Genomic DNA, 14,120 nt, shown 5'->3' with positions numbered 1-14,120 from the left:
GTTGTGTGTGTCTACTGTAGGGGTTTCCATGTTGCTGTGAGTAGTAGATCTGTGCCAGCACAAAGGGATAGGCAGATGAATGATTCATGCTTCGTAAGGTTGGCTTTTTAGTGTTCATAGCAATGGTTATCAACTGTACCGCAGAAATGGAATGTAGTAAATCACAGAAAATAGATGTTGTGGTGGCAGCTGCAGAGAAGTATTTGGGTATACGAGATTGGACGTCAGAAGAGTTACAGGGTGTGTTGAGGGGTGGTTTCCCCTCCTCCCAGGCCGTTGGCATGGTGCAGGAACAGATTGGGTCAATGTAATGAAATGGGGTAGTGAGTTTTTTCACGAATGTATGTGGCAACTGCAAAGAAGTACCTGGGTGTATGAGATTTTGCTGCAGAAGATTTATGAGATGTTTTGAGATTTGGTATTGTTTTTTAAATGGTGGCATATAGATGTAGCGTTGGTTTGTGATGCAGTTTTCATATTTTTCCCCCCTTTTTATTTTTTTTGTATCACAAATGTAACGTGATTGAAACACACACTGCCGTACAGTAGGTGGCGGCATGCACAAACGAAATGTGCGAACATCATGGTACCGAAGAAGAAGTCATCCTCATGTGTAGTTTTTCCCAGATAACCGTCTTTATTAGCTATAGCTTTACAAACATAGCTTGAGTATCAGAAGCTTGAGACAGGCTTTTGATTTCCGCTGATCATCTATGTGGCAATTATCGTCAGATTCAGAGATGATGTCTGGTCTTAAGCAAACCACGTTTTGAGCGCATAACTAAATTAAGCAATCATTGTCGCCATGGATGATGCAAGACACAGACAAATAAAAGTGTTGGATTGGAAGTTGGACTACTCTGCACCACACCGTATCCAAGTAAAGACAGATAATAAGTGTTGGATTGGAAGTGGAACTACTCAGCACCACATTTTATCCAGGTAAGGGTGTACAGTCAGTGGGTCTATGTCTAATTTGAGCTAAAACCAACTTAATTATCATTTGTTTTATTAAAAAGACAGTAAAAGTTATGGAATTTGTCATTACTGTGACTATTTCATATTTCTAGGTAACAAAAGTGACAGTTGTGCATGTTGTCCTACTGTAAGCGTGAGGCTATATATATTTGGATTTCACCCAACTGGTATGCAGGGTAAAGTTCACAGATGTTGTGCTGTGCTCAGCATGTTATCAGACTTTATCTGTTATCCTGTTACTGCAGTGGGTTAAATCAGGGCCACACAGTGTTTCTTGATAGTCTCAAACAAAAATATACAACTCACACACATGGTTATGAGCGTAAAAAAAGAAGACACCTGTACCATGTCAGATATAAAGTTTAAATATATTACATTTTGAGTTTGCATTACAATATTACATTCATATATATCACAGAAGCCTGAATTGTAACAAAACCGTTTGACATAGAAACACCAGATTTTCTGCAGTTAAAAAAAATTATGTTGATTAATTATGAAAAATATTTATAATATTCCACCAATGAGGCCACTAGGTCATTTGACTGCAGGAAAGATATACTAAGAAGAATTTGTTGTCTATATTTTGATTAATTATTGTTATTTTTAAAGTCGTTTTGACAACATTGTCAAAGGTCATTGATGTTTTCTCTGTCGCCCCCTTGTTTTAACCTTGATGGTCAAATGTATTTTCAGTGGGAGTCATGACATGCGCTTTGTCTCAGAATTTCACTCACAGGCACCGAGATATGAAGATGACAAGGGCGATGCAATGGCAGTAATGGAAAATCCCTTCTGAACTCTTGTGGGGGCAACTTTGCCTGCTTGTCAAGTTGAGTGTCTTTTCCAGAAGGATGTCTGGACCTGAAGGAGAGGTGAAAGCTTCTTGCATTGACTGTGTGTGTGCTGTATGTCATCTAGATCTATTGTGGCAAACAATAACCTAGTTTATCATACTCCCTCAAGAAAACAGAACATGGTTTGGGTATCTAGGTACAGCTGAAGTCGGAAGTTTACATACACTTAGGTTGGAGTCATTAAAAACTAGTTTTTCAACCATTCCACATATTTCTTGTTAACAAACTATAGTTTTGGCAAGTTGGTTAGGACATCTACTTTGTGCATGACACAAAGTCATTTTTCCAACAATTGTTTACAGACAGATTATTTCACTTATAATTCACTGTATCACAATTCCAGTGGGTCAGAAGTTTACATACACTAAGTTGACTGTGCCTTTAAACAGCTTGGAAAATTCCAGAAAATTATGTAATGGCTTTAGAAGCTTCTGATAGAATAATTGACATCGTTTGAGTCAATTGGAGGTTTACCTGTGGATGTATTTCAAGGCCTACCTTCAAACTCAGTGCCTCTTTGCTTGACATCATGGGAAAATGAAAAGAAATCAGCCAAGACCTCAGAATTCTTTTTGCAGACCTCCACAAGTCTGGTTCATCCTTGGGAGCAATTTTCAAACGCCTGAAGGTACCACGTTCATCTGTACAAACAATATTATGCAAGTATAAACACCATGGGACCACGCAGCCATCATACCGCTCAGGAAGGAGATGCGTTCTGTCTCCTAGAGATGAACGTAATTTGGTGCGAAAAGTGCAAATCAATCCCAGAACATCAGCAAAGGACCTTGTGAAGATGCTGGAGGAAACAGGTACAAAAGTATCTATATCCACAGTAAAACGAGTCCTATATCAACATAACCTGAAAGGCCGCTCAGCAAGGAAGAAGCCACTGCTCCAAAACCGTCATAAAAAAGCCAGAATACGGTTTGCAACTGCACATAGGGACAAAGATCGTGCTTTTTGGAGAAATGTCCTCTGGTCTGATGAAACAAAAATAGAACTGTTTGGCCATAATGACCATCGTTATGTTTGGAGGAAAAAGGGGGACGCTTGCAAGCCGAAGAACACCATCCCAACCGTGAAGCATAGGGGTGGCAGCGTCATGTTGTGGGGGTGCTTTGCTGCAGGAGGGACTGGTGCACTTCACAAAATAGATGGCATCATGATGATGGAAAATGATGTGGCTATGTTGAAGCAACATCTCAAGACATCAGTCAGGAAGTTAAAGCTTGGTCGCAAATGGGTCTTCCAAATGGACAATGACCCCAAGCATACCTCCAAAGTTGTGGCAAAATGGTTTAAGGACAACAAAGTCAAGGTATTGGAGTGGCCATCACATTCACCCAACTTATTGTGGGAAGCTTGTGGAAGGCTACCCGAAACGTTTGACCCAAGTTAATCAATTTAAAGGCAATGCTACAAAATATGTAAACTTCTGACCCACTGGGAATGTGATGTAAGAAATAAAAGCTGAAATAAATCATTTTCTCTACTATTATTCTGACATTTCACATTCTTAAAATAAGGTGGTGATCCTAACTGACTTAAGACGGAATTTTTACTAGGATTAAATGTCAGGAATTGTGAAAAACTGAGTTTAAATGTGTTTGACTAAGGTGTATGTAAACTTCCGACTTCAACTGTAGGTAGCTACCAATAAAGGCTTCGTTACGAGTTAATCAACAACCCCCCCCCCCCCCCCCCATGTTTAATTCTAGTGTGTCTGAAGTCTCTTCAAGGCTCTTGGGATCTCCTTACGGATGGGTGTGGACACCCTTACGGATGAGCCCCTCCACCTCCATCCCATTCAGCCATAGTAGCCATATCCTGATTCCTGGCAGCAAGTGTGGATGCTTTGGCACAAATGCACTTCACCACTATCGACTATGTCATATTTGCCCTTTTGTTGGCGTCGTCCATGGGCATAGGGCTGTACTATGCCCTGTCAGGGGGTCGGCAGCGCACCACTCAGGAGTTCCTGCTGGCGGACCGGAGCATGAGCTGCCTCCCTGTGTCTCTGTCACTAATCGCTACATTTCAATCAGCGGTGGCTATAGTGGGCGTGCCAGCGGAGATCTATACCCATGGCACTCAGTACTGGTTCATAGGCTGTGCTTACATCCTGGGGCTATTCATTCCAGCACACATTTTCATTCCTGTGTTCTACAGGCTGCATCTTACCAGCGTTTACCAGGTATGTATTCTAGGCTATTCTCTCTGCAAGCTTAGCTCTAGATGGAGAGAAATGTTTGGAATGAGAATATGTACGCTAATACCAGTTGAAATGTATAGGCCTAGCTGTTAAACCCTGCTAAGTTGTTTCTATAGTTTTGGTTTCTGTCAGGGAAGTATGTGCTGAAAATACTGCTGTGTATATCAATTAGTGATGGCATTTTTCTTTTCAGTATCTGGAACTGCGGTTCAGCAAACCAGTGCGTATCTGTGGAACAGTTACCTTCATCTTTCAGACGGTAAGGTCCATACCAGATGCAATATTAAGACCAAAACAAGGAGAAGATTGTTGATGATCAGTTTTTCCTCTGATGACTACTGCTATCTCTTGCAGGTCATATATATGGCTGTTTGTGTGTACACTCCAGCCCTAGCACTCAATGCAGGTCAGTAACTCAGGCTGTTTGTGTGTACACAGGTCAGTAACTCAGGCACTTTTATGCTTTCAGGATTTACAGACAGTGATGAGACTTTATGGGCGGTTTATGGTCGGTTTCCCAGACAAAGATGAAGTAGTACAGGACTAAAAAACATTCTCAATGGACATTCTCCATTAAAATAGCTTTTAGTCCAGGACTACTAGGCTTAATCTGTGTCTGGGAAACTGTCCCTACAGGGTCTAAAACTCTTGAGGGGGAAAATAAAGTAATAATAATGTTTTGTGACTACACCATTTCAGCTCCAGAAATTCCAGTGTGTTTTGTGCCATGAGTAGGTTATTTAGAATTGTGCAACATGTTGGAGTAAAGGTTGCTTAATTTTGTTTCATGCTTCCCCATAGTTACTGGCTTTGATTTATGGGGAGCAGTGCTGGCCACTGGATTGGTGTGTACACTGTATACAACTCTGGTAAGTTGTTCATAGTCATTTTCTGAGTTTGTAATGAAGCTGTTATTACACAATGGTAAAAAAATAAAATAAAGGAAATATTACCCATGAAAAGCTTTTTGTGCAATGTTGACATTATGAAATGTCATTCCGAAGTAAAATCTTTCTTTAAAATGTTTGATATCACATCAGCCATTATTAGCTTGAAGCCTATCTGTGACTCGTTTCAGGAAACTAGACGTATAGACCTATGTCACGCATCACTACTTCACAGGAGAGGCAGTTGAATGTGAACTTTTTTTCTCTACTTTTGGTAGCCTTAACTTCATGTTTGTTCGCAATCATAATATTGACAAAGTTCCAGTGACAACCTGCCAATGAAAATGCAGAGTTTCTTGTCATGGTCCTTAATTTATAAGCATAATTTTTCTCCACACAGATATTATATATGGAATAATCGGGCCATATTGTATAAAAATACTGCTTTGTTTTTAGAATATTGGTTCCAAAATAATATCCTATTGGTGAGCCAACTTGTAAATTCCGAGGGTCTTTTACTTAGTTATAAGGAATTCGTATCACTTTACAAGATCCCTGTAACACCTAAAGATTTTGCAATTGTTTTAGATGCCATTCCCTCAGGTGTTGCTTTATTATTCAGGAACGTGTCAAGACCTGACCCTCAGAACATACCGACGATTACCCTTGTTTACTCATCAGTAGGGAAAGATTCGTTTTTCTTTTGGTCCAACAACAATAGAGTTTTACAAGCCTTGTTTCAACAGGATGTTGGATCTATACCTTATGTGATGCCTTATTGAAATGGTTTTATTGATAATATCTGTTGGAAAAAAGTTAGGATGTTGCCACACACATACCTACTTATTAACAAAATGAAGTTTTTATTTTATTTTTTATTATTCATAAATATTATCCTGCCAACCACTATATGAAGAAAAACTTCAATTCAAATTGTACCTTTTATAATGACCACCCAGAAACAGTGTTGCATCTTTTTTAGCTTTGTATTCATGTAAGGAATCTGTAACAAGACATCAGTAGATTTATAATTGAACACATTTATGAAGATTTTCCATTATTATGGAGAGATGTGCTGCTTGGATTCTTTACCTACGATTGAAATAAGTTGAATCAATTTATGTAATTTCATTATTCTTTTGGCCAAATTTCATATTCACAAATGTAAATTTACAAACAAAACATCACATTTTATTACCATGCAAAAAGAAATTGAACTATATTTTAAGACAATTACTCTACTAACAAAAAAGCTGTGAGAATAATAAATGTCTGTATGTCCCTTAAGGTCCTTGTGTAATGTCATACTGTAGCCCGCCCCTAGCCCCGCCCCTATCCCAGCCCCGCCCCTATCCCAATTGTCCTTGGTATATTCTTTATATATCCTTGTGTTTCCCCAGGTACTTTTTGTATCGATTTCTTGTTAATAAAAAATATAAAAAATAAATAAGGAAAATAATAAAAAGGTTGTTGTCCTTGCACCTAGCGTTGCACATTTTGGGGAATATTCAGAGGTGGAAACTTTCCGTGGGAATTAACGGGAATATATGGGAATTAATTAATAATTAATATTAATACTATTTAAATGTAGATGTTTTTTTGCATAGGATATGTTTACCATATCATATGGAGACAGAAACATAAACCTTTTACCTTATCATAAGTAGACATAATTGCAAATGATTAAATCCTTTCAATAGAAATGTAAAAAAAAAAATAATAATTGTTACGAATTGAACTTTAATTCAATTAGTTGACTCTTCACATGGGATGATTTCACTGAACAACAAAAGAAAGGGAATATTGAATGATCCCCAATGATCCATTGCGTCTCCCAAAAACTTTTTCAACATACATCTGTAAATGATGTAAACTAAAGCTTTGGTTGTCTGCCTCTCAGGCTTCCATGTCTTCACCCTGGAACTCCTCAATGTCCACCTCTTGAACATCAGCCTCATCTTCACTGTCACTTTCCAACCTTGTTGAGGATGGCTCGTTGTAAGGCTCAAAAAGCCAAAAATTTGCCCGGATGGCCACCAATTTTTCAACCCTTGTATTGGTCAGCCTGTTGCGTGCTTTGGTGTGTGTGTTCCCAAACAAGGACCAGTTGCACTCTGAGGCGGCTGATGTTGGTGGGATTTGGAGGATGATGGAGGCAACAGGGGAAAGAGCCTCCACAAAGTCCCTTCCAGCAGGTGGCTGATGAGATATGTTGGCAAGACTGCCATATTGCATCTCCATCCCAAAGCCCTTGCTTGGAAGTGTACTTTGCCAGACTGCCAAGAACCTTGCCCTCATCCAGGCCAAGGTGGCGAGACACGGTAGTGATGACACCATAGACCTTGTTGATCTCTGCCCTAGACACGATGCTCTTGCCAGAATACTTGGGGTCCAACATGTACGCTGCGGTGTGTATGGGCTTCAGGCAGAAGTCTTCACGCTTTTTGATGTATTTCAGAACTGCAGTTTCCTCCGCTTGGAGCAACAGTGAAGTGGGCAGGGCAGTACGGATTTCTTCTTACATCTGCAAGCAGAGTCTGAACATCAGACAGGATGGCATTGTCTCCATCAATCCGTGCAATGGCTACTGCTGTAGGTTTCAGGCTGCTTACCACTCTTCTTGATGGGGCTGTCCATATCGGCAGACTGTGATATGGCCATTTCTTGGAGAGACTCCTTCCCCTACAGGAGACTGTCAAACATGATGACAACACCACCCCAACGGGTGTTGCTGGGCAGCTTCAATGTGGTGCTCTTATTCTTCTCAATTTGCTTGGTGAGGTAGATTGCTGCTGTAACTTGATGACCCCTCACATACCTAACCATTTCCTTGGCTCTTGTAGAGTGTATCCATTGTTTTCAGTGCCATGATGTCCTTGAGGAGCAGATTCAATGCATGAGCAGCACAGCCAATGGGTGTGATGTGAGGGTAGGACTCCTCCACTTTAGACCAAGCAGCCTTCATGTTCGCAGCATTGTCTGTTACCAGTGCAAATACCTTCTGTGTTCCAAGGTCATTGATGACTACCTTCAGCTCATCTGCAATGTAGAGACCGGTGTGTCTGTTGTCCCTTGTGTCTGTGCTCTTGTAGAATACTGGTTGAGGGATGGAGATGATGTAGTTAATTATTCTTTGCCCACTAACATTCGACCACTCATCAGAGATGCTTGCAATACAGTCTGCTTTCTCTATGATTTGCTTGACCTTCACTTGAACTCTGTTGAACTCTGCATCTGCATTTTCCTGTAAAGATTAGAAAAAGATGAGTAAAAAAATAAATAAATACAATTCCATGTACTAATAAATAGTTAAGCAGTTAGATGAAACAACTCCTTTGTAAGATAAATGTTTTAACATGAAACATTGTCACGCCCTGACCTTAGATATCTCTGTTTTTCTATATATTTTGGTTAGGTCAGGGTGTGACTAGGGTGGGTACACTAGTTTTGTATGTCTAGGGTTTTTGTACGTCTAGGGGTGTTGTATGTCTAGGGGTTTTGTATGTCTATGTTGGCCTGATATGGTTCCCAATCAGAGACAGCTGTTTATCGTTGTCTCTGATTGGGGATCATATTTAGGTAGCCATTTTCCTCGTTTGTGTTGTGGGATCTTGTCTACAGTAAGTTGCCTTTGTGCACTCCAGTAGCTTCACGTTTCGTTTGTTCTTTATTGTTTTGTTTAGTGAGTTTCTCTTTATTAAAATTATGTGGAACTCTATGTACGCTGCGCCTTGGTCTCATCATTATGACGAGCGTGACAAACATGCATGGAAACAGGTGAATTAACACTCCTCAGTTAGCGGGCTCAAGCAAGCTAAAACCCACATGGTTGCAAAAGTTAGAAATGATTTAAACACACTTTGCTGTTGGCTACTATTTACTAGTTAACAAAAAAATCACGTTTGTCATATAAGATATATTCACCCCACCCAGTATTGTAATCAAAACTTACCAGAAAGCATGTAGTCCTTGGCTCAGACAGTGTAGTAGTGTGGGCTCAATAGCATCTCATTAGTGTGCAAGATCTTGAGAATCAGCTATACATGTGATGGAAGAATGCACTGCACATGTGATGGAAGAACGCACTGTGCGTGCAGAGGGTTGCAATTCCATTGAATTGGGGATAGTTTAACCAAAATATGCCACAAGACCTATAATTGCCTAACTGTAGTGTATTGTTCCCTAACTGTAGTGTATGATATACCATTTTCTATTTGACTCTCAACTTTTATCCAATGTAAAAAAAAAAAAAAACATTTCAAATTTTGCAACATAAGACCGAATCGAGACGGTCGGTCACATATGATAGTAGGCTCTGTGATTGGGTCTCTGTGTTGTGCCTGGTCCTGACAGGGAGGCCTGAAGGCAGTAATCTGGACAGATGTCTTCCAGACCATAGTGATGTTTGCTGGCCAGCTAGCGGTCATCGTGGTGGGGGTCCAGCAGACTGGGGGGGTGGCAGAGGTCTGGAGGAAGGTCTCAGAGGGGAACCGCATCTCCGGCATAGAGTGAGTGGGACTGGTCACTATATTCACGTATTCAAGCGATGACTGGCAACCTAGTTTAAAGTTGGTTTTTGAGGACATCTTAAATCCCATGTTCCAATTTCATTGTTCCAGTTCTAATATTCCAATTAGATGTTCCCCTTCTTTACATGTCTGCTCTCCAGCCTGAACCCTGACCCTACGGTGGAGTACACGTTCTGGACCCTGGGGGTGGGGGGGGTCTTCCTGATGTTGTCTCTGTACGGGGTCAACCAGGCCCAGGTCCAGAGATACCTCAGCGCCAAGACCGAGAGGGACGCCATCATGTAAGACCACAGAGATACATCAGTTAGAGATTGAGAGACAGATAAGGCGCATGTATTGTGTTCTAGATCTTATTATACTATTACCATGTTATTAGCACTTTATTTTAAGCATGCAAGTTATGTTAGAATAAGTGTTATTTTCCTGCTCTGGTGGATTGTGATTCCTCTATGTTTTCTGCAGGTCTTGCTACATGGTGTTTCCCTCTCTACAGTTAGCTCTAGCTCTGAGCTGTGTCATGGGGCTTGTCATGTTTGCACGCTACTGTGGGGAGGATCATTTCCACAATCTAGGTGTCTTATCAAAAAATGAGGTGTGTGTGTTAGTTATTATGGTAATCTGGAGTGCATCATTACAGTATTATAGTTTGTGGATGAAGTAATATGCCACTTAGCAGTCAGCAGCAGATGCTTTTATCCAAAATGACCTGCAGTACAGTGAGTGCATACCTTTTGTATTATGTATATGATCCCCAGTGGGAATTGAACCAACAACCCTGGTGTTGCTATTGCCATACTCTAACCAACAGTACACCAACCAGTATGTGCTCTCTTCACAGATTGTGTTGTACTTTGTGATGGACATGCTGCAGGGTCTACCTGGCCTGTCTGGACTGTTTATTTCCTGCCTGTTTAGTGCAGCTCTCAGGTATATCAATATTTCTAACACCCCTTTTTCCAACAGATGACAGGCTTTACAGTAACCCAGCCTAGACTTCCAGAACAAGCAGAAGCACAGTATCAGAGGGGTGGTTTGGTGTTGTGACTGAGTTTCATGTCTGTCTCCACAGCACCATTTCATCAGCCTTTAACTCTCTGGCCACAGTGACCATGGAGGATCTGATCAAACCACACTGCCCCTCCATGACAGACGCCAGGGCCACCCTGCTCTCCAAGGGACTGGGTACGTTGAGATATCCTGGGCCCTGTCCATAGCCCCTACCCTCTAGGTCCTACCCTCTAGGTCCATAGCCCCTACCCTCTAGGTCCATAGCCCCTACCCTCTAGGTCCATAGCCCCTACCCTCTAGGTCCATAGTCCCTACCCTCTAGGTCCATAGCCCCTACCCTCTAGGTCCATAGCCCCTACCCTCTAGGTCCATAGCCTCTAGCCCCTACCTTCTAGGTCCATAGCCCCTACCCTCTAGGGCCTACCCTCTAGGTCCATAGCCCCTACCCTCTAGGGCCTACCCTCTAGGTCCATAGCCCCTACCCTCTAGGTCCATAGCCCCTACGCTCTAGGGCCTAGGGTAGTGGTTAGGGTAGTGGTTGTGTAGATCCGATTAAGTGGATGGGGAGTAGGGGCCAGAGGTTGAGTAGATCAGATCCAGTCTCGGGGTTAGGCCCTAGGAGTTAGGGGCTAAAGGTTGTTTCTGAACGGGCCCTGCTTACTGTTGAGTGCATCTTTTAACTTATTTGTAAGTTCTACATCATGCGTTTCTCACTTTTACCTGTGAGAGCATGCTTCCTAACACGATACAGCACTCATCTCATTCTGAAGAGTAACATGTTCTGTTTCTGATCCAGCATGTTCATATGGACTGCTGTGTCTGGCCATGGCCTATCTCACCCACTTGATGACTGATTCCGTTTTGCAGGTAAGCACACAGATGCATCTGCCTCGTCCCTTTGCGGATTTAATTTTCAAATAGTTCATATTAAAATATTCTGACATGTTTGTGTTTATTTCAATTCAAGACTGCTTTCAAAATATTTGGAATGGTTGGTGGTCCTCTTCTGGGCGTCTTCTCTCTCGGGTTGTTCTTTCCTTGGGCTAACTCTACCGTAAGTACTGATGTGTTAATGTGATCCCTGCGGGAATCAAACCTAGTGTCACGCTCTTACCAACTGAACCACACAGGACCCAGTAGAATTCATTACTTTGCCTCTGCTTTTGTTTTGCTAGGCCGGGTTACTGTAAAACCACTTAGTGAGCACTGCTGGTGTAAAAAAGGCTTAATAAATACATTTGATTGATGTACTGTTTCTCCAGGGTGCCCTGGTAGGGTTGGGGTCAGGCCTGGCGATGGCCTTCTGGGTGGGCATCGGGAGCATCGTAACCAGTACCTCTGGAGGTCTTGCTGCTGTGTCTCAGTTCAACTGTACTGCTGTACAACTCTCAGGGAACATCACCACAGCCATGGGGACAGCACTCATCAGTACTGCAATGCCCACCGCTACACACAGGTATGAAACAAAGATCAACAGAACCAATACCGTAACTATTAATCGTAACGGAAATGTGTATTTTTGCGGTCTGTTCGTATTTAATTCCCAAACTCCCCGGAGACCAATCAGAAAGTATTTAACTTAGTTTACTCATAGATGCACATTTGTGAATACAATTAGTGATTTTTATAATAACTGTCTTTCAATTTTTCTTTAGCCGACCAATGGGTCTGCAGAGGTTCTACTCCTTGTCCTTCATGTGGTACAGTGCTCTCAACTCTTTCACTGTGGTGATCACAGGGTTGGTTGTTAGCTTTCTCACAGGTACAGATTCATTAACATTTGTCATTTAGCAGTCCAGAGCGAAACATGCATTCAGATCGCTCAAACTTCCACAGATTATCCTACAGGAAGAAGTGAAGTTAATGAAATTTGTTGGCTTTTATCTTTAATTTAAGGACCAATGAAAGCGGAGGAGGTGACCCCAGGCACTCTTTATCCCCTGTTGGGCAACATGCTGTTCTTCGTACCAGATAAACTCAAACAGAAGCTGTGCTGCGTCACCCCACTGGGGCATGGGGTAAGACAACAGAGCACAGGGGCTCAGCACACACACACTTCAGGATTGTATTCGTTAGTGCAAACCATAGCAAAACATTTTGCAACAAAAATATGCATTTATTATTGGACACGGTCAGGTAGTCTCCAGGGCTGCATTCAGCAGGGCACAACGTTGTGGAACGTTCGGAAATAAATATGTTATGTAGAACAAACATGTCTCTCTTAAATGTAGAATAAGGAATCAGTTCCATGCAGGACATTTCTGTCGGCAACGTTCCACAATGTTTTCTTCCTGAGCTGATGCATTCCTATAACACACCACTAAAGGGGGCCCTGTCCACATACTCAGGATGGAATTCAATCATTGATTGCCGATAGTAAGATTCCCACAATGCACTTTCAGGAAGTGTGTAAAGCAGCTAATAAATCACACACTTTTGAAAGTGCATTGTGGGAAAACCCACCTTCTTCAATGATTGAACTCTTATATTATGGCTAGTAACACTGTGTGTGAGGGTCATTTTAACAAAGCTATGTGCTATCGTATCAAGGTTACAAAACATTGTCCATTATCTTATCTCAAGGTTTTTTTTGTGTGTAGCCAACCATCCAGGAATGTCCACCTGCTCAACACGAGAGAAATGGCCAGGCCGTCTACACAGAGGAGGGCTCGTTAGAAGAGGAGAGGCAAAGCTTTCTTCTTACCTCCCACACACCTGTTGTGGAACATGAGACAGCTCTGTGATGGACTCTTCCACAACCACGTTATCACGGTCCTCTGGGCAGTGAAATGGTCCACACACTGTATCATGTCAGAGTGTTGAGGAGATGATGCTCTGAGAGGAGAAGTGTTGTTGGGAGGTATTTTGCTCCAGATTAAGCAAGGCACTACTATGGCTGCACTGGTACTGTACATGTCTAGCGTGCATGACGCCTGAACAAGACCAAAGAAACAGTATTACTGAAATCAACGATAAACCCAAGGCCATGTTAATGTATACTTCCGGAGACAATCAGATTTGAATGGACCATTTGTTTTGCTACAAGGTATGAAACGAAGACATATCAAGGGGCATAACTCCTGAGGAAACACACAGAACTACTTGAGTACTGCTGGTTATCGCTGTGCGCCAGTCAATGAGAAAATAGCTTTCTGTTATTTGTGGAACTGAGTACTTGTTCTTTCAATAATGTGTTCCGGTGGGAGACTTTGTCATGTTGGCCTGGTGTGTCTAAGTAGGTATGGCAACAAAATATCTTCAAACGATACTTGAGACATTTTCATTGCTTCGAAAATGAGAAAATAAACATTTTTAATAGTATATCAGGTTTCACAGTCCTTACTTTGAAACAGTCTTTATTAGTTGGTAATGAGTTCACTCATAGCTTTAGTGTAAACAGTTAGTATTGAGTTTGTTCATTCATTAGGTTGGCAGAGGAGGGCAGTGCCCCTGAAGACCCAGTGAGTAGGACACACCAAGGTGGGTAGAGACACGGCTGTGATGAAGTTGGTAGAGATGCCTGAGGAGGAGAGGAAGCCTGCCCGCTTGAAGGTACGGTACAGGGGACAGTCATAGAACTGGAGGTCCCCAGGAGACTCTGTAGTAGGCACAGCCACAGCATCCTCAGAGACCTGGCCAACCAAAG

The 14,120-nt window shown here is 41.9% G+C and overlaps 2 protein-coding genes across 3 annotated transcripts in view; one reads left to right on the top strand and one right to left on the bottom strand.

The window, feature by feature from the left end:
- The first annotated feature begins 593 nt into the window (after positions 1-593).
- Positions 594-13,795, top strand: LOC139563888 (sodium-dependent multivitamin transporter-like). Of its 2 annotated transcripts, none has more exons than XM_071382884.1 (17): positions 594-942; positions 1,704-1,853; positions 3,568-4,032; positions 4,244-4,309; positions 4,405-4,456; positions 4,852-4,919; positions 9,291-9,445; positions 9,607-9,747; positions 9,929-10,058; positions 10,305-10,393; positions 10,536-10,648; positions 11,271-11,341; positions 11,442-11,528; positions 11,737-11,930; positions 12,130-12,236; positions 12,371-12,492; positions 13,075-13,795. In XM_071382884.1, the coding sequence occupies exons 3-17, from the start codon at positions 3,703-3,705 to the stop codon at positions 13,216-13,218; spliced, it is 1,869 nt and encodes a 622-aa protein (XP_071238985.1). In that variant the 5' UTR covers positions 594-942; positions 1,704-1,853; positions 3,568-3,702; the 3' UTR covers positions 13,219-13,795. The 2 variants fall into 2 exon arrangements, with proteins under 2 accessions (XP_071238985.1, XP_071238984.1); XM_071382883.1 differs by having other exon boundaries at positions 3,557-4,032.
- The window catches only part of LOC139563508 (dynein axonemal heavy chain 6-like), a 56,841-nt gene continuing 56,490 nt past the window's right edge, over positions 13,770-14,120 (bottom strand). The window contains exon 74 of the mRNA XM_071382215.1: positions 13,770-14,106. Coding sequence (XP_071238316.1) covers positions 13,891-14,106 — 216 coding nt within the window. The 3' untranslated portion in view covers positions 13,770-13,890. The remainder of the gene's footprint in view (positions 14,107-14,120) is intronic.

Source organism: Salvelinus alpinus, chromosome 34 (genome assembly GCF_045679555.1).
Source record: "Salvelinus alpinus chromosome 34, SLU_Salpinus.1, whole genome shotgun sequence".
Lineage (NCBI taxonomy): Eukaryota > Metazoa > Chordata > Actinopteri > Salmoniformes > Salmonidae > Salvelinus > Salvelinus alpinus.
The sequence above is the reverse complement of the archived record's forward strand: the minus strand, read 5'-3'. Positions and strand labels throughout refer to the sequence as shown.